General features: G+C 42.8%; 1 protein-coding gene across 4 annotated transcripts; it reads left to right on the top strand.

Annotated features, from left to right (window-relative positions):
* LSR (lipolysis stimulated lipoprotein receptor) lies at window positions 1–27,922 on the top strand. 4 transcript variants are annotated; one of them, XM_034423701.3, is made up of 10 exons: window positions 210–652; window positions 5,274–5,615; window positions 14,581–14,700; window positions 18,547–18,603; window positions 20,492–20,638; window positions 22,233–22,403; window positions 23,460–23,519; window positions 24,507–24,638; window positions 24,770–25,395; window positions 26,630–27,922. In XM_034423701.3, exons 1-10 carry the CDS (start codon window positions 577–579, stop codon window positions 26,663–26,665), a joined length of 1,767 nt encoding a protein of 588 aa, XP_034279592.1. In that variant the 5' UTR covers window positions 210–576; the 3' UTR covers window positions 26,666–27,922. The 4 variants fall into 4 exon arrangements, with proteins under 4 accessions (XP_034279593.1, XP_034279594.1, XP_087732516.1 ...); XM_034423702.3 differs by lacking the exon at window positions 18,547–18,603 and having other exon boundaries at window positions 1–652; XM_034423703.3 differs by lacking the exon at window positions 24,507–24,638 and having other exon boundaries at window positions 16–652.
* The last annotated feature ends 25 nt before the right edge of the window (window positions 27,923–27,947 follow it).

Raw genomic sequence — 27,947 nt, 5'->3', positions numbered from 1 at the left:
ACTTTTCCTTGGGAAGGGGAGCGAAGAGAGGGACTTCGCAAAGTTTCCCTCTCTTCTTCCCCCCCCCTTTTCCCAAATAGTTTGTCTCCTTCTCAATCCATTCAAAGGACGCCTTGAGGCTTGACCATCGTCCCGAGGGGGGTGGTGGACGAAGTCTGACCTTCGTTCTTACTTTCCCTCCACCTCCCTTCATTACTCATCTCGCCCTTAAAAAAGTGAAGCCGAGGTCAAGAAACGAGTGAGTCGGTTTCCGCTGTTAAAAAAAACCTCCTTCCCCGTGAGTAAGCCTCGGCGCGAGGCTCCCCGCTTCCCTGAAGGAGTTGGTACTTCCCGTTCCTTGGGCGAGGTTGCCTTTTGGAAGGGCGGCAGCACCTGTAGCGCGCGCGAGGACCAAGACGCGGCTTAGGTGGGGGCAGCATCGGAGGAGGAGGAGGAGGAACGGAGCGGGTGGCGGAGTCTCACCGAAGTGCTCCGAGGGCGAAGCGGGGCTTTGGAAACGAAGGAGAGCCTGGGAGCGATTTTTATATCCCAGCCTTCCTCCTTCCCGGGCTCAAAAGTCCGTACAAAGGTTGGGAAATGGAGACCCGGAGGACGCGTCGACCGGCCGCCGCGCTTCCCCTGTTGTGGTTCTTGGGCACCGCCTGGATTTTAGGTGAGCGAGTGAGGGGAATAAGGGAGTGGGTGGGTTTCCCGCTCGACCGCCGGACGGCGTGACCCCACCGCCCTCTTTGCCCCTCCGCCCGCCTCTGAGGGGGGAGACTCCTCGGGGACCCCTTCTTTAGGGCGCAGGGGAGGGGGAGACTCGAGAGCTGATTGGGCGATCGCCAATCGCCCTCCGCCAATCGCCTTCCCCCGCTGCTGCTTCTCCCGCGCGGACTTCGCCGTGGGGGGGGGATGATGACCAGAAATGGTTGGTGCTTCTTTTCCAAGCCCCCCCCCCCACCCCGCTGCCCCCTATTAACGGCGGAGGTGAGATCTTTCTCGGATCCCCGATTTTCTGGAGAGTCGCAGTAAACAGCGCTTTTCTGGACAAAACGGGATCCGCACCTGTTGACTGCGCGCAGCGCATGCAACCTGCTGCATTGGGGATTCTGAATGAACCCACTTTCTAAGCGTTAAACAGTAAGGGTAACAGAGTTGGAAGGGACTTTGGAGGTCATCTAGTCCAACCCCCTGCCCACGCAGGAGATTAGATTAGATTTTTTTATTAGATTTTTATACCGCCCTTCTCCCACTGGACTCAGGAGACCTGTACTAAGGATTCGAACTGCTGAACTGCCGACCTTTCTGATCGACATCCCAAGGGGGGGTTGTATACAGGTAGTCCTTGACTTACAACAGTCCGTTTAGTGACCGTTCGATTCGAAGTTACAGCGGCACTGGGAAAAAAAAGTGACTTACGGCCGTTTTTTCAGAGTCACTGACCTTTGAGGCATTTCCCCACGATCATGTGATCAAAATTCAGCTGCTCGGCAACTGGTTTATATTTATGACCTTTAAGGTGTCCCGGGATCATGTGATCACTTTTGGGGACCTTCTGACAAACAAACTCAACGGGGGTAGCCAGATTCACTTAACGTCCGGGTTTATACTGCAGTGATTCACTTCACAGCTCCGGCAAGAAAAGTCGTAAAATGGGGCAAAACTCACTTAACAAATGTCTCACTTAGCAACAGAAATTTGGGGGGGGGAATCCATTGTGGTCGTAAGCCGAGGACTACCTGTCCACGAAAAGAAGGCCTTTTTTTAAAAAAATCCAGTCTACGAAATGCATTTAAAATGAACTCGGTTAAAAGCGATGAAGGAGCACATGTTGTGCAAATGCAACTTTTGGGATGGTTAATGGACGTGTGCTAAGGGAACGTAGATGTAGTGAATTGTTCTCGTGGGTGCTGTGATGTTGTGATGGTGCGGTTGTACAAAGGCAGTAATGGGCTTGGTGTCGAGACCTAGGTCTGCAGTTGGTGTTTTTGTGAATGTGCATTTGCACATTCACACCTTCATGGTGGTTTTTGTTTGTTTGTTAGATTGATAATCCTCCTTTCCACCAGAAGCATATAAAGTGCTTCCTCCAATTTATCTAACAAGAACTCTGCAAAGTATGTTGGGCTGAAGGACAGTGACCAGTCCAAAGACACACAGTGGATTTCTGTGGTTGAGAGTGGACTTCAGTCTGGGTTTCCTCAGCCCCTTAATCACTGTAATCAACCATACTGTTTGCTACTGGAGATAAAATGTTTTCTTTCCACCCTTCCCGGAGCCCTTCTTTTCTGACTGAAGCTAGCTAGTTGGCTTCCTCTTCACAGGGAAAATGTCCTTGGCTCTTCTCAGTTCAAGGTTTCTTAACATTTACCTGGCTCATAGCCCAAAGAAAGGAGGAAAATACCTCCCACCTCCTCATTTTGCTTTTCCTGTTCGTCATTTGCCTTTTGTCTTGCCTGCTGGAAGGACCCTCCAAGGGCAGGAAATGGGGTGGTTTGAAGAAGCCATGGCTTTTTTCCTTGTGCACGCTTGTACGAGACCGCCTTCTGCCACCAGTAGCCTCTCACCGACCAGTACGCTCCCATAGAGAGGGGCTCCTCAGGGTGCCGTCGGCCAAACAGTGTCGACTGGCGGCCCCCAGGGGGAGAGCCTTCTCTGTGGGGGCACCCACCATCTGGAATGAGCTCCCCCCGGAGATACGGAGGATCCCGGACCTGCGCACGTTTCGCCGTGCTCTCAAAACTTTTCTATTTCAGCAAGCTGGCCTGGCCTAACTCCCCTCTTTTAAATTATTTTTTAAATTTTTTAATTCGTGATTTTATAAATTGGGTGTTTTAATCTGTGTTTCGGCCAAAATATTTAATAATTTTAAGGGATTTTTAATATTTGTATTATCTGTATTTTATCTTGGCTGTTCACCGCCCTGAGTCCTTCGGGAGTAGGGCGGTATAGAAATTTGATTAAATAAATAAATAAGTAAGTAAGTAAGTAAGTAAGTAAGTAAGTAAGTAAGTAAGTAAGTAAATAAATAAATAAAATACCAGTGATGGGAAATTAAATGTTTTCGAACTCATCTGGGGACAGAAAGTATAGCTTTGAGGTTCTCCAGCCAGAGCCAAAAATACAGCTTCTCTGCAATATCCAGTGTTTTGGGTATTTGCACAAGTCCTGAGGCTACAGTAAGAGTTTATTCGAGTAGCTCTACAGTAAGAACCTTAAGAAATTTGGACCATAAGGAAGGCTGAGTGCCAAAGAATTGAGGCCTTTGAACTATGGTGCTGGAGAAGACTCCTGCGAGTCCCTTGGACTGCAAGGCCATCAAACCGGTCAGTCCTAGAGGAGATCAACCTGACTGCTCTTTAGATGACCAGATCCTGACGATGAAACTCAAATACTTTGACCACCTAATGAGAAGGAAGGACTCACTGGAGAAAGAGCCTAATGCTGGGAACAATTGAGGGCAAAAGAAGAAGGTGGCTGGATGGAGTCACTGAAGCAGTTGGCGTGAGTTTAAATGGTCTCTGGGGGATGGTAGAGGACAAAAGGCCTGGAGGAACGTTGTCCATGGGGTCGTGATGGGTTGGACACAATTTTGCAACTAACAACAAAAAGAACCATAAAAGCATTTGAAATGCAAGATTTGAAGCCCAAATAATTCCATTTTTTCCATTGTTGTTTTTCACATCCCATGTGATCAACACATGGCCTGGTGTGTGATGTTTGGCATATTATCATTTTCTTGCAAGGTAAAACGAACAACCCATAGAAGGGAAGAGTTAGCCAGCTTCTAACCCTTAATCCCCCTGAAAAGGGGGAAATGTTTCAGGAAGAATCAAGGAACTTTTGGTTTCTGTGGCAAGATCTATTGTGTGTTTGTTTGAAGCCTGTAGGTGTGCCTTATTAGACTTTTCTTCCTGGAAGGCTGATGACTGATCCAGACTGGAGCTGCAGTTGTCACACACATACACACATCGAAACTGCAGGTCCTTTGTGGGAGGAAACTGATCTTGGTGCCAATCCCCTTTCAGACTGGAATGAAACCACAAAAACAAATAAAACGAGGGAGGAAGAATACGAGCCTACGAGATACGCATGGAAATAGACTTGCTTTGTCAGAACAAAACTAGAAAAGTGAAAAGGGTTTTCTTTTTGGACAATTTGAAAACAAATGAAAAAATAAAATTTGCCATTATTTTGCCAAGGTGATAAATGCTTGCAATTGGCTGGTACATACAAACAGAGCTCTTTTAAGAGGCTTTTGATCTTGAATGTTGTTCCCCAAAGAGTAATGGAAGTATGACTGTCTGTCTTTTTAGGCACCAAATAAATATACCCTTCCAAGCTTTTTCAGTGAATATTGATATATTTGGATTTTTTTAATATTGTGCAGTAGATGCATCTTTGCAGTTTAGATCCCTTGAAATTTATGTTCAGGACTTGTAATGAATAGTATCTCAAATTGCTGGGGAGGATGATAGATGCAACTTCGTTCTGAACATTGAAGTGTTATAAAAAAGCAAGGGAATCTTCTTTCTTTCCTCTTGGTCCTCCTTAAGCTTGATTTAGACTTGTCTGTAACTGTGAGTAGGTGGTCAACGCATATCTGTGCTGTGAAGGGGTTGACGGGTAAGTGTAGGCTGCTGATGGTTGCAGACAACTGATGTACACACCTCCCAGTTCTCAACTACATGTTTAAGAGCTGAGGTGGCACAATGGTTAGAGTGCAGTAGTGCAGGTTACTTCAGCTGACTGCTAGCTGCAGTTCAGCAGTTCAAATCTCACTAGCTCAAGGTTGACTCAGCCTTCCATCCTTCCGAGGATGAGGACCCAGATTTTTGGGGGCCATAGGCTGACTCTGTAAACTGCTTAGAGAGGGCTGTAAAAGCACTATTAAGCAGTAGATAAGTCTAAGCGCTATTGCTATAAGTGCTATTTTGTGGAGATGTGAATGCTGCACGCTTATTGGCTGATCCAACTTCCTGTTGGGAGTGGAGAGGGGGGAAGAAGGCCAGGCTCATTCAAACTTTTACAAGTTATGGACAAATTAAAAGTTATAAATTGGACAAATAAGTTATGTCCAATTGACATAACGTAATGGCTGGAAATTTGTATGTCCTGAAATAATGCTCTTGACAGGCCCAAGGAAACACTGCTGAGAAGATAAGCCAGCTCTGGCTGTCTTGTCATGTCATAATAGGAAGGAAGGAAGGAATGCTGTAGAAAGAAAGTGTGTTAGCATTTAAGGATGTTGTATTTACTCACCGTTCCTTTCTGTCTGCTCCAACCTACAGATTCTGCCATTGCAATACAGGTCAGTGTGCTGAATCCTTTCAACGTGGCCATCCTGTTTCAACCTGTGACTCTGCAGTGCAACTACCAGACTTCAGCAACTCAGCCTCCTATTGTCATGTGGAAATACAAATCTTACTGCCGAAGCCGCATAGCTGATGCTTTTAACCCCGGCAGCCAGGAGAGCCAGCTCAACAACCAGCTACAAACGAACAATCCAGGATACAACCCTTATGTGGAATGTCAAGACAATTCCAGGACCGTGCGAGTTGTGGCCACCAAGCAAGGCAATACAGTCACCCTGGGGGAATTCTACCAGGGCCGGCGCATTACTATCACAAATGGTATGTACAGGACACCAAAATACTGGCTCACAGTCTTATCACATAGTCATTGTTGTTTGGTGAAGACAGAGAGCATAAACAAGAATGCCAGGTGGCAGATTTAGGAAAGTTGTTGTTTTTAAATAGTCCATTACTAATACAGGTGTAGGTAGGTGAGTGAGCATATTTCTGTAAACTGTGTCTGTGTTTACCAATCCCAGCCGAAGTTAAAGTCATCTTAGCCTACAGAAAGGTGTGTAGAAAGACATGCTTTGAGAAATGGATGCATTGCTATAATTTACCTTACGTTACAAATCCTCATAAATCTTTTTTGAGAGGGTAAGACTTCATAGCTGTAGGGCTTATTTTTTTTTGTAGCATGAACCCAGAATTCTGGCTTATTGTGATATGTAATCTACAGCAGTGGCCAAAATTGTGGAAACCTTTTGGGAAAAGTGTATTTTTGAGGTTTGATGGCTAATAACACCACTTTTTTTTTTTTTTTTGAGTTTCAAGATAATCCTATTCCACTGCTAGAATGGCCTGGGAATAGCCCAGACCTTCACCCAATTGAAAATCTATGGAGCCGACTAAAGAAACTTGTTAGTCAGAAGCGACCCAGCAATAAAACCCAGTTAATAGAAGCAATCATTCAATCTTGGTTTCATATTATAACAGCTGCAGAACTGAAAGACTTGGTTCACTCCATGGGAAGACGTTGTAAGGCCTTAATTCATGCTAAAGGTTACCCAACTAAGTATTAACTGACATGGTGATCATTTTTGTATATCTCATTTCACTTTTCTTTTTTTCATAAAAGTTATTGCATTACATTCTTGATTAAAGTATCTTTCCATTGCTAAATAATATCCATTGATACTACTCAAAAAAAGAAAAGTGGTGTTATTAGCTAGTTTTAGAAAATACACTTTTCCCAAAAGGCTTCCACAATTTTGGCCACTGCTGAACTCAGTGTTATTGGCTGAGTCGTGTTATGGTCCTTGTTTTCTTAGTCTGATAATTAGCAACGGTTGGGTTTGTTTTCCCAATAGTGGTATCCTTTCCTCTCCATTTCCAGGTGGATATAATGATATTTACTGCTTTTCACTATTTTAAGCACTAATGTTACAAGAATTAACTACAGGATTTTGCTGGAAAAAAACCAAACACATAAATGCTTTCCTGAGGGTTTGAACTTTGAGATCCCCTTGAATTCAGAGACCTTTCAACCATGAAACTGAATGAATGGAGAGTAAAAGTATTAAAAGTTCTAAATCGAAATAACTACTGCTATGCTAAAAAAAAATTGAGTAAAACTTGCTTTATAAATAATAGACATTCAACTGATTGGTCCAATTTTCTATTGGGGATATAAACTTTTGTTATTTTATTAGTTTTAATGCTTTTCAATTTTTTTAAAAAAAGTTCAAGCTAGATTGCAATAAAGGGATCCTCAGTGGCTAAGACGCTGAGCTTGTCGATTGAAAGGTCGGCAGTTCAGCGGTTCGAATCCCTAGTGCCGCGTAACGGGGTGAGCTCCCATTACTTGTCCCAGCTTCTGCCAACCTAGCAGTTCGAAAGCACGTAAAAATGCAAGTAGAAAAATAGGGACCACCTTTGGTGGGAAGGTAACAGCGTTTCATGCGCCTTTGGCATTTAGTCATGCCGGCCACATGACCACAGAGACGTCTTTGGACAGTGCTGGCTCTTTGGCTTTGAAACGGAGATGAGCACCGCCCCCTAGAGTTGGGAACGACTAGATTGAAATATCCAGCTGAACATGAGAAGCTAAGGATATTTGAACCTGATTAGTATTTGAGTGGTAGATCAGAAGAGACTTCCTGTCTGTAGGCCAGATAGGGAAGTGAAGCCTACACCCTGATTTCTACAGAAAGACTATCGTAAAACTTTGCAGACAGGAAAATTATATTACGAAATAATATGAAGGACCCTTTGAAAAATAAAAAAGCTGTAAATCCCTTCAGCACAGAATAGAAAGCTGGCAAAAGACCAGAATTTTGTTTTTATTCCTCTTTAAAGAACAAAGAAAGTTAGGTGTGGCCAGATTCCGTAACTTCCCCATGCCCTAGTTTCCTTTGGCGAGGAATAAGTTTACTTGTATTGGAATGCAAGGAGCAATTTTCAACAGAGAAATCTTGCTTTCCCTCTAAAGTACAATAACCATTATAAACATTTTTCAGAAAAAAACGTATTTCTAAATAAGTGGAGAGAAATATTTTAGTTTCAGCCTACTCAACCTCAAGCTATAGATCTTTGTCTAACCTGTGATTTCTCAATCTTAGCAAACTTTAAGAAAGGTGGACTTCGACTCTTAGAATTCCCCAGCCAGCAAGACTGGCTGGGGAATTCTGGGAGTTGTAGTCCACACATTTTAAAATTGCTGAGCAATACCTTGTATTCCATGAGAAGATAATTTGGTAACCTCCAGGTGTTTTGCACCACTTATCTGGTCAGCCATAGTGTGGCCAATAAAGAGAAACTGTTCTTATTATTCAACCTATTAATCTGTAGTCTTAAAAATGTTGCAGTTGCAAATATATGGAATATATATATGACTTATTGGTTAACAACTTGTGCTATAAATATTTCAGTTTCCTACAGCTGGAACTAAACTTTGGTTCTTCGGCATAATCCTTCTGCAATTTACTCCATCGTAATCCTTTTGTAATTTTCTCTTGTGTGTTGTGTGTCTGAAAACCACTGCCAGACTCTGAATATTACTTCATTTTTAATGCGGGTGTTGTTTTTCATAACTATTGCAAGGACCTGAAGTTGAAAACAAGAATGAGCAATGCAGATGAATTTAGCAGGTCAAAAGTCCATGGCAATACCCCACAGCCTTGTGATAACATGTTCTAAAACAAGCACCAGTGGTCAGTTTTAGAAATGCTACATGTTTTTTCTCTCATTTACTGCATGACCCCTGTCCCCCAAATCATGGTGTAATCATCAGGAGCTTTTCTTTCAAGTTCTAGCAAGATTAGACTCATGCTACGACTGTTACATTTAGATGTTTTCTGTTTTGGTTGTACAGGGAACAAATACCCTGTACAACCAAAACAGAAAACATCCAAATTTTGTTATTGATTCTCCCTGTTTATATTCTTTTTCTACTCTTGTAAAAACAGATTCTGGCAATGCACAACACAGAAAACCAGGTTGAAGTCTAGGGGGCATGTAACAATCATATTTTAAAAGCAGCTATCTTATAAATAATACAGTATATGTTTCTTTGCTTCTGAAATTCATGCTGTCAAACAGGCATGATGGTTTCCTTATTAGAAGTTATTCACCCAGTATTAATCTGTTTTTTTGGCTTTCCTACGGAATTTTAATTGTTAGTGCGGTTTAAAGTCTTGCTCAAAGTTTTATTCTTAGTAAGAAAAATAGAAATAAGTTTTAAGTAGTAGAGCAAGGATACACTGGGTTTTGAAACTAATGACCTATTTCTGTTTCTACACATCCTCCATAATTCCATGAGGAAGAAATTGTATTGAATGAGAAGTAATAGAAATGACAGTTGTAACTTTTAGGCCGGAGCAGTATTTCTCAATCCTGGAAACTTTAACGTTTTGTAGACTTCGATTCCCAGAATTCCCCAGCCAGCATGCTGGTTAGGGAATTCTGGGAGTTGAAGTCCGGACATTTTAAATTTGCCCTGGTTCAGAAACAAAAGAGTTGTGGGAATAATGTTTTGAACGTCTCTTGCAGAAAAAAGTATTGTACTACTAGAAAACTAGCATGCATACTTTCTGCTTGAAGTTAGGTAGGGGTTTGTTCTCCTCCTCCTCCTCCTCCTCCTCCTCCTCCTCCTCCTCCTCCTCCTCCTCCTCCTCCTCCTCATGTTGACATGGTGTTGCATAGGAGAGGGGAGACCCAGGTTTCAATTCTCCCTCAGCCATGGAAGCCAGCTGAATGAGCTGGAGCCTATCACTTTCTCTCAGCCCCCAACTGGGAGGTAAAAGAACATCTCCCTGCAAATCTATATTGGACCAGGGTGGTAGATCATGGTCCATTACTTTCAGTGAAGAGGCCTTCTTCATGCAATGGCTTGATTCAGGCTGATTATGGCATAAAAACCAACATTGGTAGGTATCCTTCCATGTTGAATATTTTAAAGCAATATTTCCTCATTTGAAACGTTACAAACTTTAGCCTACAGATTCAACCTTACTGGCAATGTTGATGGATTTATTTATTTATTTATAATAAGGCTATCACCCTACGAGAGAATTTAAATTATATAGCAGGGTGATGTCCTGAACCAAAACTGCTGCGTACATGAAAGTGCCTTTCAGACCTATAATTTATGTCTGAAAGGAGACGTAGAAAACTCAAACTAATTTGCAGGTTTTATTGTCCAGTTGCTAACAAAATTGGTAGGTTTTCAGCATCTTCAGCAAGCCCACCTGCACCTGATGAACTTGGAAGATCGTGAATTGGATAGATCCGTTCACTCAGTTACCGATTCACATATGAACTTCCTAGCAGTTTTGCTGTTATTGTGTCTGTTCCAGGGATGAAATGCTCCCGGATCGGACCGGATCGCCCGATCCGGTAGCAATTTTTCCCTGTGGTTTGGCGATCCGGTAGCAATCGCCGCCCCGGTGTCATTACTTCCTGGTTTTAACCAGGAACCAGAAGGTTTTGCACATGTGCAGAAGGTGTGCGCGGGTGCAGTGCGTGCGCTTCTGAACCGGTAAGGAAGGTAAGTAGATTTCACCCCTGGTCTGTTCCTGAGACTGTGGCACAACTGACATGTTTTGTGCACTACCTTCCTTAGTCTCCTTACTGAAACATTTCATAAAGGGTTCCATAAATTCACTGCGGTTGCAAATAGTTCTCCCTCTGCATTAGCCTTGCTGATGAATTTGATTGCAGTTTCTGAACCACGCCTGGCACATTGCCCGTGTTTACACCCAGACATATAGATTTACTTGGGGCCACTCTCTTGAAAGGTTTGCATAAAATAGCATTGAGTCAGCTCAGCTCAGCTCAAAGCAAACTCTTATTTTTGACTCCAGCGAGAAAAGAAAATCACATTTCATATGAAAGGCTACTTAATAAGTAGTTCTGGACAGTGGCCCATCACTAGTATGCTGCATACTACCAAATTATTTTCCTCTCCCAATGGCCCCTTGCATCATTGGCGACTGTTCTTTTCTAAGTCCAAAGAAATTGCTCCCTGGAGAAGCACTGACTTGAGCAAATATAATATTGTCACTCTCTCCCTATATACAGTACAGGTCATCCTCCACTTACAGCAGTCCAGTTAGTGACCGTTTAAAGTTACAACGGCACTGAAAAAAGGGACTTATGACTGTTTTTCACACTTACGACCATCACAGCATCCCCATGGTCATGTGATTTACATTCGGACAACTGGTTCATATTTATGACGGTCGTTGCAAAGTCCCAGGGCTATACAATCCCCTGTTTGTGACCTTCGGGCAAACAAAGCCAGTGGGGAAGCCAGATTCACTTAACAACCGTGTTACTAACTGAACAACTACAGTGATTCCCTTAACAAATGTGGCAAGAAAGGTCGTAAAATGGGGCAAAACTCACTTTGAACACATTTCTCACTTAGCAACATCAATTTTGGGCTCCATTGCGGTCATAAGTCGAGGAGTACCTGTGTATGGCTTCACAATGTACAAATTGTCTTTTGTACATTGTACAAAAGAACTCTTTGTCATTTCACATTTCTTCTTTCTCTCGTATAGAAATCCATGGGTGCCTTTAAGGACTTCTACATCCCATGATGGCACTGAAAATTTAAACATCTTGCTTGGGGTGAGAAGCTAAGCAGAGTTAAACTTAATCAATATGTTGGTCAGGAACCTGTTTGAGAATGGGCTGCTATAAAAATCGAATAAATAAATGAATAAACTTGCAACATGTCAGCTAAACTGGGAGTTTTATTTATTTATTTATTACATTCCTATGCTACCATCTTGCTGAAGGCAATTAGGCAGTTTACAGACATAACAATTAAAACATACCATAAAACATTAAAACGATAAATAGGGATCTTAAACTTGGAAAATTCCTGGAAGAAGGCAAACTACTGTTCGGTGGCCAAGGAGATTAACATTTATTTATTATTATATATAATATTTATAATATTAGATTTATAAAGGCCACCAAACTTGAATGATATGACTCCGGATGGTGTAAATCTATTCATGAAGTCAGTACAAAATGAGATTCACTTGAAGGCAGGGTGGATTTGATTTAAATCGAGTTGATTTAAATCACAATTTAAATCATGATTTAAATCACTAGTAAAAAGGCTTGATTTAAATCAACTCGATCTAAATCATAATTTTTAAAGAGCAACTGTCATCTCTGCTACTCCTTTGACTCACTGTTGACTCACCGATAGTCCCAGTGTTGCAGAATATACAGCCTCATGCTATATAACTAAGCTCCATTTCATGCTGAATAAACTAAATTATTTATGTATCTTAAATAGAAAATTATCTTACGATAGATTTTTACCCCAAAAGTTTTTTATTAAAATAAATTCGATAAAAATAAAAAAAAATCCGATTTAAATAAAAAAAATCCGATTTAAATTTTAAAAATCTGATTTTTTTTTTGATTTTTTTAAAAAAATCATTGATTTTTATCCCCCCGCTTGAAGGACAACTTACTTTCACATAGCTTTCTGAGGAAAGGACTAGCAGCTCCAATGAGGAGAACACTGTAATTCCTCTCAGCCAAGGCTTCTGGTGGCCAATTGTTTATGATGTTATTTTTCCCATGTTCTTTTGTAATTATATTTGTATTTTGGTCTGTGACCGCAAATAAAAGTTAATTAAAGAGGTGCCTTTTATAAGACGTTAGTAGCACCACACCAGTGGTAAACATGGAATTTGGAGCCTGGAGAAAACTTTTGGTCAGTTTCATGCTTTATCTCCTGGATGGAGGTTGCTTTCATTGGAATTTGATTTTTTTTTTTTTGTCTTCTCAAACAATTATTCTTCTGCCAGTTGAGAACCTTCCAGAAGGACTCTCCAATTAATTTCCCATTGTAGCTGAAACCTACAGTAAATTTTGAACAAGAATTTGGGCAAAAGTAAGAGGGCAGCTCCATCCTTTGAGTTTATGCTGTTAGACAAGAGAGTCCAGATTTTCAGTGTTAATCTAATAACTCTCTTCAGCCAATAGCCAGGGCTTCTAAAACCGACACATTAAAAACCAAAAGACCATAACAATAATTTGTTTGTTTGTTTGTTCGTTTGTTTGGACTGCTTCCTTGATATTGTAATTTGATACATATTTTGAGTTTTCCTCTAGTAGCAAATTGGTAATATCCCTTTTTTTTAAAAAAAAAAAATGGCATTCATGTGATTAACAAAAGTCTCAAAATCCTGGTGACAGCGCTGGCTCTTCGGCTTCAAAACGGAGATCAGCACCGCCCCCTAGAGTCGGGAACGACTAGCACGTATGTGCGAGGGGAACCGTTACCTTTACTATATAATAGAAGGGTATTTTTGTGAAATAGCACATTACTCATACTTTTTTGAAGTTACTCATACTTTTTGAAGTTACTCATGCGCCACAAGATAATTATACATAGATACAGTGATGTAGTAATGGGATGGAATGAACTAATAGCTAAAAAAATTCCAAAGGGAGGAAATTGCTAATTCTCCCCCTCCCCAAAGCCTTGCCGATATTTTGCAATAGCAAGGATACAATTAAGTTATAGCACATTTTAGCTGTTGGTTTATGATGCTACTGATTGAGTAACCAGGTCAGCTGAATCTGTTCTTACGTTATGCTGAGAATTGATGCAGTGATTCAGATGTTGGGTTTGAATGAGAGACCCAAGTTTTGTTCCTCCTTCAGAAGTTCGCTGAATGGCTTTGGGCAATTCACTTTCTCACAGTCTGCCTACTTCACATAGTTTTGATTGAGGGCAAAAAAAAAGAAAAAAAGAAAAGAGGAAGCACCGAGGATGCTATCTTGAACTTCTGAAGGAAAGTAGAATACAACTATAAGCAATACACAAGCATTTCATCAGCCAGCTCTGTTCATTCCTTTATTCCAACGAAAAATGGATTTGGATAATAGGAAAATAGGTAAATAATAACGGATTGGCCTTCCTCATCGTTTCTCTACTCTTTTTATCATGGGCACATTCAGCTGATGATTGTGAAGTTCATAAATAATTTCTTCCTTTTAACCATCCTCAGGTTTCTGTATTGCGGTGCTGCAATCTTGAGCAAAGACAGTACAGCAGAAGCTCTGGTCACGACCATAATGTCAGCTTTGGAATCCATATTAGGCTGGAAGCTTCCACGCTGCCACCTTCTTGTGTGTGGGAAAGTAGGAGGGGGGATTTAGTAGAAGGGAATGTATTTAGACAAAATAGCATTCTTCCTTTTGGTCAAGGTCAGGACGATCCTGCATCTGGAGGAGGAGTGGTCGGAGTGCTGTCTCGAGATGGGACGGATGGTGATTGGAACATGTGATCGACTGAGGAGTGAGGGGATTGTTTTGGGGGTTTTGATTTACTGAGGGAAAACCCGGATTTCTCAGATTTGGGTTTTCCCAGATTGCCAGTATACCTATTCTAATAAATGGAGCTTTGAGAAAATGCTTGCTTTGGAGTTTTTAATTGGAGTTGGGGTTTTCTGGAACGCTGACACATAATTTATTTCATAATTTTGGTCGCAACCTGATTTGGTCGTGACCTAAACCTACTTTTGGAAATTCAGCGCTTACAAAAAAAAAAAAAAAAAATGGCGTGGAAGAGGAAATCAGCCGTGAAAAAAAAATTGTGAATTTTTTGGTCAGAACCCAATTTGGTTGTGGTCAGAAGCGTTCGTGACCAGAGGTTCTACTGTATAGGGAATGAATGTGAAGAATATTCTTTATTTGAGCATCTGTTTGAGGAATTGATTTGGGGGTCCATTTTGACAGTTCCTTTTTTTGTTCATTCTTCCTGTAGATGCTAGCCTCAGCATAGAGCAAACTGCTTGGGGGGACAGTGGTGTTTATTATTGCACCGTGACATCTTCCCAAGATTTGCAAGGCAACAACGAAGCCTACGCTGAACTCATCGTATTGGGTAAGTGAGGACACTCTTATTGAATGCAAATAATAGGAAGGACAACAGGACACCTTAATTACATTAGCTCCCCCAAAGGTAGGAAGCCAACTTGGGTGGCAAACAGGATCTCACTCACAAAACTGGCCACATCACCTCCCATCTATTAAAAGGGTAAAATTTGGTTTTGATTTGCCCGTAGAAAGAATGAGTTCACGGCATGCAGCTCCTATTACTGAAAAAGTGTCCTTATTGCTCACACAGAAATGCACACGGCCTTGGTTCACACCTGCACCAAAGCATAGCGTGGTTGGCTTGGGTTTGGTTTTACATAGCATATTGGACAAATCTAGCCATTGTGGTTTGTAAACCATGGTTTAAGGCCTTGCATGTTGTAGGGACCAATATTTGGCTCAGCAAAGCATGACCGATGAACATTGTAGTGTGAAACACATCTATAACCACGGCAACCACAATTTTTCTCCCACCTGGCCCATTTTTTTATTTACAGATGGGCTTTTCTTGTTTTTAAGTAGGAGGGAAATTTCACAATTACCATCTTCTCACTCCCAATCATTTGTGTTCTAAACTGAAGCACCCCAATCTACTCTACTCTTGTTTCCCCTCCCCCCCACATATCTGTATAGGTCCAGCCTGAGAGTTAGAGTGTATGTGTTTCATCAGCACTGTTCTGCTTCCTTTACTGTATCCTGGCCTTGCACTGTCTTCTTAGTTTCCATCTGGGTCAGTCCCAGTGCCTTGCCTGCCCAAGGTGCTACTTCTCTCTCTGTCGCCATCTTTTTCATTGCGAATGACAGAATTTGTATCATTTCTGGGTTGATTGAGATATCTGGACATCATTGTGGTTCGTCCTGGACACTTACAAACTTTTCCCAACCTGGCACCCTCCAAAATATCTGCAATTACAGCGCAGTTACCTCTGAAGGATACCAGATGTGAGAAAACTGCTGTAGATTCAATTGCTTATATGACAACCGAAGTTAGATGCTGGGCTTATTGGTGTGATAAGGGTGGATTTGATTTAAATCAACTCGATTTAAATCATAACTTTTAAAGTGAAGGTTTCCTATTTAGCTTGCAGAGCTTGGATTCATTGAATGAGTTTACCAAAAATGTAAATATTGCAGAATATACAGCCTCATGCTGCATAACTAAGCTCCATTTCACACTGCTGAATAAACTAAATTATGAATGTATCTTAAATATGCAAACTATCTTTAGATAGACGGTTACTCCAAAAGGATTTTATTAAAACAAATAGAATAGTAGAATAGAATTCTTTATTGGCCAAGTGTGATTGGACACACAAGGAATTTGTCTTAGGTGTATATGCTCTCAGTGTACATAAGGAGAATAAAATACATTCATTCATCAAGAATAAAAAGATGCAACACTTAGTGATAGTCAAGGTTACTAATAAACTATCAAATCGTACTAGGAAACAAAAACAATATAGTTGAAACATAAAAGCCACATGATTATAGTCATAAGTGGGAAGAGATAGATAATTAGGAAGGAAGAGAAGATTGATAATAAAGACTTAGTGAATAGTTTGACAGTGTTGAGGGAATTATTTGTTTAACAGAGTGATGGCATTCAGGAAAAACCTGTCCTTGTGTTTAGTTGTTTTGGTGTGCAGTGCCCTATAGCATCTTTTTGAGGGTAGAAGTTGAAACAATTTATGTCCAGGATGCGAGAAAACTAAAAAACCTAAAAATAAAAAGATAAAAAACTATCTTTAGATAGATTTTTAACCCCAAAAGCATTTTATTAAAATAAATTTGATAAAAATAATAATTAAAAAATTGGATCATCCATTTTTATCCACCCTGGGTGTGACCCTACGTAACTTCTAAAGTACCGGCTGGTGCTTGTGTCCTGATTTTCTTCCCACACATTGGTAATGTTGTCATCAACATGCTCCCTGCAGAATTGTATGTGTGAGTTCCTCCCGCTAGAGGGAGCAGACCAAGCAGAAGCTCGTGTGTCCCCGGGTAGCGTTGATGCACAACATTATTATCTTGAGGGGGGGGGGGGGGGTGTTTCCTTTCAGATACCAGACTCTCTGGAGATCGACTGTCATTTCCTGTTTCTGCCAAACTCCTTGCTGAGAGCTGCGATGGATGGTGTACCTGGTAGTGCCAGGATAAATTGTTCAAACAAACAAAAATATATGTGTAGGGCCTTATCTGGGAAAGGAAATCTTTCAAACATACTGCTCAGTAAGGGTGTGTTAGGTGTGTGTATGCACCTTCCTTTTCCTGACTTAGAGGCCCTTGGCAATGCTCTACATAAGCACTTGTTACCTTCTAAGCCCCATAGCATAGCTGGCTGGAGAATTCTGGGAGTTGAAGTCCACAAGTCTTAAAGCTGCCAAGTTTGAAGACCTCTGTTCTAAGCTTTCCTCATATCTCGAAGATGAAAGCCGTAAGCTTAAACGCTCATCACTTCTCTGCTGAAAGAATTATGCCTTGCTTGTCTGGAGATAACCCATTGCGGCAGGAAGAGTACGTTTTTTCCATGTTCTTCCCTGGGGCCAGTTTGTTTGAAAGGTTTGAAACCGATATTAAAAAAAAAAAGAACAGAAAACTTGGGTATAATCCTTATGGACCAGCCAAATTGACTAGCTAAATAATTGAGAGGGCTTGCATTGTGTGCAGCAGAGATGGCCAGAAGGTTGATAGATTTACTGAGAATATTCCAAATGTTTTGTGTTAGCTTGGCGTGAACTCTTAACTCTTGGTGTGGAACAGCAGTGACACAGTTTTTCTTATCGTCTAAGGAAACTTGTGGGGAGATAGAGGAGAAGAGAACCCTTGCAGGAAAGGATGTGGGTGCAAATTGTAGATCGCTGATTAATTCCTGGACTGACCATGTGTCAGATATGCAGGTTCAGCAGTTTGGCCTTGGCTTTTTCAGCCTCTCTTTTACAACTAATTTCCACGCAGGATTCCAGTGAAGCATCGGAGTGGTGCGGCGGCCTAGAGGTGGAGCTCTCGCCTCACCATCGGGAGGCTGTGAGTTCGATCCTAGGTAGAGGCAGATATTTCTCTCTCTGGGCACACTGAGAATATATCTGATGAAAAAAACCTCTGCATTGGCGACAGGAAGGGTATCCAGCCAGTAAACACTCAGCTCCATTCAGTTGCCCAGACTCCACCTCGCTAGGGATTATGGGGTCATTAAAAGAGGATGATGATGATGATGATTCCAGTGAAGCATCAAGTCAACCTGCTAAGCTCAGTGTTAATGGTATCCGTGCTGTTTGAGAGTAGTTGCTTGTAAAGGATACGGGGGGGGGTCCTCGGTTAACAATGGTAATTGGGACTGAGGACTCCAGCGCTATGCAACAGTGTCATGAAGTGTGATGTCACACGACGTACGATGGCAGTTCCAGTCGCCCTCCTTAGGTGACTCCCAATGAGATTGCAGCATCCGATGGTCATGTGAGCAAACTTCTGCAAACTTCCACATTGACATTGCTTGTCAGAAGCCAGCAGTGAAAGTTGCAAGTTGGGGATCATGTGGCTGCAGGGTGCTGCGATGTCACAATGGCGAGCTGGCCACTAAGCACCTGAATCGCGATCACGTAACGACAGGGACGTGCAGTCCATCAATGTGCCAAGCATCCTTGCTGGGCTGCTCCTACTGTAAATGGCCTTACTAACTAGTCGTGTCCAACTCTTTATAAAAATCTCCTGGCAGCTTTTCCTGTATGGGATGGAATTTAGTTGATGTCTTCCATGAAGCCCGTCCCGCCAGTCCCTTTCTCTGGCTCAGAAAGCCTTACTTCTGTGTCAGCCAGATATCTCCGTAACTTTTTTCCTGTTTTGTTTTGTTCTGTAGGCAAGTCCTCCGGTGTCTCAGAGCTTTTGCCAGGCTTTCAGATAGGGCATATGGAAGGTACTGCCTTTTTTCTTCCATGCTTACTTTCTAAAAGTGGTTGGGAAAGGGTTGACTTCACTCCCTCCCTATTATTTTTATTTTTTCCACCTCCTTGAATTTTCTCAAAGTTAGAAGTAGAAGCGCTTGGAATGCAAAGGATTTTGAAATGCTTGCCTGTCTGTCTGTCTGTCTGTCTGTCTTCCTTTCTCATTTACTGTCATCATTTTGCAACATTTCCGTTCTCCTCGTACATTGTAAAAATGTGCCCCTTGGCACCATTGCAAAAATGCGGGCTTTAGAGCGAAGGGACATTGTATTGTGGAGCTTTGGGCCGAGTTACAAATGCAATCCATAGTCTGCTTCATACCTCTCACTTTATGTCATGTTGAGCCTGGAAGCTTGGATGTGCTCTTCCCTTCCTGTACTGACTGTTCATGGCAAGCTGGGGTATGGTGGGGGGCCTCGTTTGGAAAAGACACTTCTGAGCCTGAAGTGTTCATCAGCCCTTGTTCTATGCCCCCCCCCCTTGAAATAGCTTTCTGCTTAGTGTAAGTTGAGGTCAAGAGCAGGGGTGGGATTCAAAAATTTTAGCAACCGGTTCTCTGCCCGGTTGCTGGGTGAGTGTGGCCATAGTGGACGTGGCCTACTCAGCCTTCTGTATCATGCTGGGGCTGGGGGGAGGGCTTTTCGCCCTCCCCAAGTTCCGGAGGTTTTCTTTGAGCCTCCGAGAGGGCGAAAACAGCCTCCCCCGGGTTCCGGAGTCCCTCTGGAGTCCGGAAACGGGCCCGTTTCTGGAACTTCCGGGAGGCCTGTTTTTCGCCCTCCCCAGGCTCTGGAGGCCGGAAATTAGCATCCGGTTCGCCTGAACCAGTACAAACCAGCTGAATCCCACCCCTGATCAGTAGTATTTGGTAGGTGGGATTTTCCACGTTGTCATGAAGTATAAATTGTCCCTATAATAAAGTCCAATACTTTACAAATAATATGGGAGGGGGAGGAAAATGTTCAGAATCAGTGTTATCCATCACAGAGGATATGTATGTCCAAGTGAAACAAAATCAGCATGGGTAGTCCTCAACTTACAACAGTTCGCTTAGGGACCGTTGGAAGTTACAATGGCACTGAAAAAAAATGACTTATGACCATTTTTCACACTTAACGACTTTTCCAGCAGCCCTATGATCATGTGATCAAAATTCAGATGCTTGGCAACCGGTTCATATTTATGACCGTTGCTGTGTCCCGAGATCATGTGACACTCCCCCCGCCCCATTCTGCGACCTTCTGATGAGCAAAATCAGTGGGGAAGCCAGATTCACTTAACGACCGCAGGTTACTGACTTATCCACTGCAGTGATTCACTTAACAACTGAGACAAGAAAGGTCGTAAAATGGGGAAAAATTGACTTAACAAATGTCTCACTTAACAACAGAAATTTGGAGCTCAATTGTGGTCGTAAGTCGAGGACTACCCACATAAAGAGGAACGGAGGAATTGCACCTGAAATGGCCAACTGAACAGATCAGTTTATTCCAGAATAAACCCATCCTTTGCTAAGCCCATCCTTTGCTAAGGACTGCTATCTTAAAAGTCTATGGGGACTCCTTTATTTGGGGTTTTGCTCCACTGGCCAGACTCAAATGAAGAGACTTTTTTGAAACTTTACCTATGTTATTGGGAGTCCTCCACTGCAGCTCTCCAGAGGGGGGCACCCAGTGCATAGAATCAAAACTAAATCTCCTATAGATACCAAAAGGAGGGCTGTTAGTGAGATGCTGGGAATTGTTTCCCCCATCTTTATGGACTCTTGGTAGAAGTTAACAAACAGACAACAACTGACTCTCTCGATACAATGGGATTCGTTGGTTGTATCTCTGAGGGCTGCTTCCATTGGTTTCTTCCTAGATTGGGTCTTTGTGGTCTTAGTTGTGCTGGCCTTCTTTCTGGTCTTCCTGCTCCTTGGAATCTGCTGGTGCCAGTGCTGCCCCCATACCTGCTGCTGCTATCTTCGATGTCCTTGTTGTCCAGAGAAGTGTTGCTGCCCCGAAGCACGTAAGTTCCCTTTTACGGATCCGGTTTCAGCTTTCCCTGGAAGTGGTTCAACAGATCTTCTCGAAACGTCTGTAGTTGTTCGTCTCTCAAGGAACAGGTTCTTCTTCTTTTTCTTGTCAGTAGAAGAAATATGAAGAAATAAATACGTTATGTGTATTTATTCAAGCAAAATGCTCCGGTCTCAAAGAACAGGGTTTTTTTTCTTCTTCTTCTTGTAAGTAGAAGAAACGTGAAGAAATAAATATGCTGTTCGTATTGATTCAAGCAAAATGTTCACCATGTTCCACAGTCTGATGACTTCCAGCTGTGTTGGGTTGGAAGTGCTGTAATCCAGGGGTGGGATTCAGCCGGTTCGGACCGGTTCGGGAGAACCGGATGCTAATTTTACATCTGGTTCGCCGAACCGGTAGTTGCAAAGACTGGCTGGCCCCTCCTCGCCCCTCCAAGGAGTCTCCATGCGGCCCGTTTTGGATGCCAGGTAAGTGCAGCACTTCCATGGATGCTCTGGGAGGGTGAAAAACAGGCCTCCTGGAAGTCTGGAAACCGGCTCGAGGTGCAGGAGGCCGAGGAGGCCACGCTACCATGGCCACGGCCACCCAGCAACTGGGCAGAGAACCGGTTGCTAAAATTTTTGAATCCCCCCCCTCCCCGTTGTAATCCCTTGCTGCTGCTGGATATTATGGAAGTTAGTCCAGCACATTGAGAGGGCCACAGATAAGGAGGAAAAGCTTAGCAAGGCATGGCTGGAGAGGGGTGGGTATACTGAGGCCATCCCGCTCAGAACTACAGCAATAAACAGAGTTCAGACTGGCTATCCGGATTCCTAAACTGGGTGTATTCAGGGTGTGTCTAAAGTTAACACTATTTTATTTCTGAAGCTTTAATTTACAGTCAAACTTAAAAGGGCTCCCTAAGAACATTTAAGCAAAGGGAGTCCTTGTTTTATGACCGCAATTAGGACTCTGGAATTCTGGTCGCTAAGTGATGTGGTGGTTAAGCAAGTCATCATATGGCCAGACTCGATTTTAGGGCCTTCTTTTTTTTTAACCAGGGTTGTTAAACAAATCTAGCTTCCCCTATTGATTTTGCTTGTCGGAAGTCATAAATGATGATCATGTGACTACAGATTACAGCGATTATTATAAGTGTGTGCTGTTGCCGAGTGCCCAAATCACAGTTACGACTGTGAGGGTGATGCGATGGTTGTCACTTTGAGGTTGCAAGACACCATTTCTTTCAGTGTTGTCACAACTTCAGACCATTGTTGCACGAGTGGCCGTAAATCGAGGCCTACCCGTACAGATGATCAATATTCCGTGATTCTTTACTTGCATCCCTTACCACCATGCCCTCCTCCTCCTCCCAACCCAAGATCATTAAATTGAAAAAGAAGCACTATTATTAATCCTAGAAGGCCGCAAAGAAATCGAATTTTATCCAGGGGATCACCTTCTCAAGGTTAATGGCTGTTACTGTGGGTTGTAATCCCTGCCAAGTGCTTTGCAAGGCAGTATCACTTTGCCACATGCAACGTGTCTTAAAAAGCAAATACCAGCCCTTTATTTGGACCAACTTTATTTCTTTGCCTTTCCAGTATATGTAGCCGGGAAAGCTGCAACATCTGGAGTCCCCAGTGTTTATGCACCCAGTATCTATGCCTCCAGCAATCCATTGAAAGCAGCTCCCCCAGCCACCATGATCCCTATGGGCCCAATGTCTCCATTGTACAATGGTTATGGAGTGGATTATGATCGAGCCAGCTCAGGTAAGTGGCTTGTCTTGACTGAATTGTTCTAGCCCCACAGCTAGTTCGCAGCTAGTGGAATTAACAGTCAAAAACAGGGGTGTCAAACTCAAATTTCATTGAGGGCTGCATCAGGGCTGTGGTTGACTGCGGAGGGGCGTGGCCAACTGGGTGGGCGTGGCCAGCCTGATGCCACTCACTGGGTGTGGCTGAGTGGATGGGTGTGGCCGAGTGGGTGGGCGTGGCCATCGACGCCACTCCCCAAACTGCTGGCATGTTTCCTCTTCATACTGGGCCGAAGCAGGGGTGAAATGCTACTGGTTCTCTCCGGTTCGGCTGCTTTCTAGCGAAGCTAAATCGCGCGGCACAGCTGTTCTCCCCCGCTGTTCTACTTATCTAGTGAAGTCTTTTTCCACGCAAAGCGTGCGTTTGGCTCGCACTGCGCATGCACAGGCAGCGAACCGGTGGCGATCCGAAGAGGATTTCACCACTGGGCCGAAGTCACCCTGGCCCGATGTTTCCTTTCCCACTGGATAGACCAGGCCAAGGCGATGCGGGCTAGCTCCTTATATTTTCCTGGACAGCCCCGCGGGCCGGATCCGACCACATTGCGGGCCTTGTGTTTGACACCCCTGGTCTAAAAGATCTTGTGCTACTCTGAGGTTTACCCTTTTGAGTTGTCTCCTTGCATTTTGGATTGTCCTCAAATCTAATTGGATGTCCTTTCTGGATGTCCCTAATGCTAGATCTCTTTGACCATTGGAATCAGTTGATAAAAATTGGGGGGAAGGGAAGAATTCTCTCTCTCTCTTTGGAAAGCTTCAATCAGCAGATTTTTGTTATGTTCTGGTTCTCTGGTATTAAGCAGAAAGTTAGACCAGCTAGCCACTTATTTTATGGCTTGTCAGGGCTTGTATTGTAATGTGCTTAGTGAAAGCATAGCTTACAATGTTGTATTGCAGGCCGCTGCTAGGATTCAGAAGTACAGCCACGGGGCAGTTTGTCCTGCCTACTACTGGTTGCATGTGTCACATCCCTTTTATGGAAACCTTTTTCTGTCTTATGATTGCATTACAGTTGGTGGAAACAGCTCCCAAGTGCCTCTCCTGAGGGATACAGAAAGTGTGGCAAATGCTGGTAAGAAGCATGGAATGGAGTACCGAGTTTGCTTAGATATTGTGCTTCTGTCTGATCAGGCTTGGTTGTGGGGAAACCGCTCACGCTGATGATTCAACATTTTGTTCATCGGAGGAATTATAATGATCACGTTGCTTCACTTGGCTGATCCAGCTGTTTGCAGCTGAGGGTGATGCTAATTCTTCTTCCTACCACATAGAATAGGAAACACTGTTGTAGTGCTTGGCTTCTGGAGTGCCACTATCTTTGCTGCTGAATTTTTAGATCTACCCTTCCTACATAGAAAAAAAAAAAATCCTCCACTTTTCTCTAATTGGTGCCGTGCAGCTATGTTAGGATTTCTGCTTGCCGAATTGCTACCTAGTATGACCAAGGTGGAAGTCCAATATGTCTAAGCTTCGTAAAATTAAACCATACTCATTTTAAACAAAAACCCTCCCAAACACCTGTCAGAAGAGCTACCTTTTGAAGAGACGCAACCTGAGACATTTTTTTGAGATTCGTGCAATCTCTGTGCCTAGCAAGATTTTGCTAGACATCAGCGGGCTGAAAATATGAACTTTTCAAATGTTGGCTCTTCGAGATAAATTCTCAGTCCAGCAGGAAGGTCTTCCCTCCCTCCCTTAGAAGGGAAAACATGAACCCACTCTTCGTCTATAGTATTACAACCTTGAGCTTTAACTCTAAATTTGTTACTGAAGCAAGAGGTAACTAAATCTCCCGACACCCCCCATCCCGTGTGTTCTTCATGCCACCAGTTACATCTGCTGCAATCAGCAGCACTTGGTGCAAAGCACAAAAGGGGGATTACAATTGGCAGAGAAGATCCTGCCTCCTATTTCAATTTCAAAGGCGACAGTGGTGGGTGAATCACACGATTGCCAACTTACTTGGCAATCTCCCCAAGGCATACGGCTCTGTAAAAATAAAAAATAAAAAAATAACTGCCCTATGTCCTAAAGCCTGCTCCTGATCTCTCTTCCCCAGCTGTACGCAGTGGTTATCGCATCCAAGCCAACCAGCAGGATGACTCCATGCGGGTGCTCTACTACATGGAGAAGGAGCTGGCCAACTTTGACCCTACTCGGCCAGGGCAGCCCAATGGGAGGCTTGAGAAAGGTACTTGCTGGGGTCCTTCTGTGTAGGAACAAGAGTGTGCCCAGTTGATCCTTCACTGAATTGTCACAGCAGCGTGCCCTTTAGTGTTGGGAGGAAAACGGATAATTAATTCTCTCTGTCTTGTTTTCCAGCCTCTGTGTTGAGTGAACTAAGCTCTCTTCATGAAGATGATCGGCGTTACGAGCTGCGGCAGGGCATGGGGAGGCTGCGTGGCCAGGCCATGTCTCCCATTAGTGACCTGGAGGAGGAAAGTGTACGGAGCAGCGAGAACCGGCGCTTGCTTCCCCCTGCCCCTTGGCGTGACCGTTATGAGGACTCCCCACCACGAAGCTATGGCCGACGCCCGCGTTCCCGCTCGGTAGATGCTCTAGATGACTATGAACGAGATTCCTACCCTTCCCAGCACAGAGGCCGGGGCCAGCACGGCTCAGACAATGAATGCCATCACCGCGATTATTCCCCTGACTCCCGTTACGACTCTGAGCGCTACTGTAGACGCCGAAGTCGAAGTCGGGATGACCTGCGGGATCTGGAGCGAACCCATTATGATGACCGGCTCTTGGAGGAAGCCCTACGGAAGAAGCAGCGGGCAGGTAGCCGTGAAGACCTGGATCATGGAAGCGCATCCAATGGGAGATCCGGCCACAGGAAAAAACGGGATGAAGATAGCAGTGGCTTTCCTCCGCCTCCTCCGCCTCCGTACACAGAGACCGAATCGGTGTCTTCCCGCAGCAAGGAGGACCGCAAGCTGCGAAGGGTGAGGTTAAAAAAATGGGGAGAAGACGCACAATTGTAATGCTTTATAAATGGAGATGTCCTGGATAAGGTGAAGTTAGATACAGATTAACAGAGTTGCACGGGATCTTGTAGGTTATTTAGTCCAAGCCCCACTCAAGAAGGAGACCCTACACCATTCCTGACAAATGGCAGTCCAATCTCTTCTTGAAAGCTTCCAGTGATGAAGCTTCCACAACTTCTGAAGGCAACTTCTGTTCCATTAGTTGATTGTTCTCACTGCCAGAAAATTCCTCCTTATTTCCAGGTTGAATCTCTCCTTGTTCAGTTTCCATCCATTATTCCTTGTCTGGCCTTCAGGTGCCTTGGAAAAAAGCTTGGCCCCCTGTGGCAGCCCCTCAAATATTGGAAGACTGCTATCATGTCTCCCCTGGTCCTTCTCTTCACTAGACCAGCCATGCCCAGTTCCTGCAACCATTCATCGTATATTTTAGCCTCCAGTCTCCTAATCATCCTGGTTGCTCTTCTCTGCACTTTTTTTTAGAGTCTCAACATCTTTTTTATAGTGTGGTGACCAAAATTGGATGCAGTACTCTAGGTGTGGTCTTACTAAGGCTTTATAGTTATTAGGCTTATAATTGTCCCTTTGAGCAAAATATTCACATTATTGTTAAGTGTGTATGAATGGTTTGTGCATTATCTTTCGTTATCATGTATTTGGTTGTATTTACACTACTTAATGCAGTGTAAACCCACCCAATCATGCCTTGTTGAATAAATCAGGACCAGACAAACCACAGACCAAATTGAAAGTATTTTCTGCATGGGATAAATCAAGCAGATTTCCTAGGATTAGTCCTATTCTTTAAAATTGAATTAGCAATCACTGTTGTAGGAAAACCCCCTACATTTAGATATTTAGATATCTAAATATTTAGATATCTAAATAATTAGATATCTAAATATCTAAATATCTAGATATTTAGATTTAAATATCTAAATATAGATATTTACATCTCTAAAAAGATATAGATAAATATTGGATTTATCTATATCTTTTTTATGTCTCAGTGAAATCCTGATCCAAGAAGCCAATGTTTGCACCTTGGAGCCTGTCTGCAAAATGTGTGTTTGGGTGTGTGTAGCCAGTGTGATATTTACTTTTAATCTTGTGTTGTTAATCTTAAAACGATTCTGAATATACTGGAGGAGATTTTATGATATGATTAACCTTGATTTTTCTCTTTCCGCTACAGAATCATGCTGTCAGCAGAGAAAGCTTGGTGGTTTAATTCTTTCCGCTCTTTCTGGAATATGAGAGACCATGGGTTGAATGGCTACAGGAACACTTTTCATGTGTTAGCATTTGTTTTATTCAGGAGAATAAAAGATGAAACGGGACAGCATTTATGTTGGATCTGAGCAGTCATCAAAAAAACAGGCTGACTGCACCCGGTCACCTCTCAATGTCTTAGCTCATCTTCATCAGAGGCAGGCTAGGATTCTTCAAGATTCTTTTAAGATTCTTAGTATTATAGACATTGTAAAACACATTTTGGGTACCCCTTTTGAATTTCAGAGCGATCTATTTCTGAATGTGCTATTCTGGAAAGAGGCTCATGTGATCGCTGGATACTGTTCAAACAGGAAGGAATTGTTTATTTCATTGAACACCACATGGTCACCGAACTTGCCTTTTATTTCCCCCTCCCCTCCTGTAATTTTGAAGAGGATTCCAAAGAAGATACATTTATATATATTACCTTTTTCATTCTGATTTTAAAGGAGTTCTTTAAACACATTTGATACTTAAATAATGTGACTGTGTGTATAATTTTAGGGGTTTTTAGAATCCGAGTATGAAATTACTGATGCTGTAAATATTTAAGTGATAAGCGAGCAAGGTGTTTGTTTGTTTTTTTACTTTACAATTTCTGTATTATTTTTTTTTAAATGAGATTACATTTTTATAGTAATGAAAATAAAAATGAACAGAGCTCCTGTATCGGCTAGGTTCAGCATTTTCAGAGCAGACTGAAATTCCTCCTGTTACCAGTCTTAGTCCAGTCTTCCCAGCTCTTTTATCTTCCAGATGTGTGAGGTTGCATATTGGACATCTATAAACATACATTCTGAAAGTTACCCGCCATACTGGAGGACGTGAGAAAATGTGAATGATTCGTTCATTTTAATAAATAACAGATTCCTGCAGTTGCTGTTTATTTTGAAAACAGTCACCTGTGCATTGTTGGATGACTTACAATTCATCCTTTCCTGAAACTTGTCGTCGTTGCAGTTTTACAGAGAGAAAAATAAATATAGATGGATGATACTTTAGAACTGTCCAGCAGGAGGCAAAAATTCTTGTGTAGAATTATAACATAATTCCATGAGTTGCTAGCACAGAATGTGTTTGTGTTCACCAATCAGGTCAGCTACCTTTACATATCTTGTTGAAATGGTCATAAAACAAGAAAGACTACCCTCGCTCTTCAATGCCTTCACAATGTAGGGATGTGTTTTCTGAATAAAAAGGCGAGATTTTTCAATGGTGTTCAATGGGTATTATTCGTA

Source organism: Pantherophis guttatus, chromosome 10 (genome assembly GCF_059756535.1).
Source record: "Pantherophis guttatus breed Tessera chromosome 10, ASM5975653v1, whole genome shotgun sequence".
NCBI lineage: Eukaryota > Metazoa > Chordata > Lepidosauria > Squamata > Colubridae > Pantherophis > Pantherophis guttatus.
The sequence above is the reverse complement of the archived record's forward strand: the minus strand, read 5'-3'. Positions and strand labels throughout refer to the sequence as shown.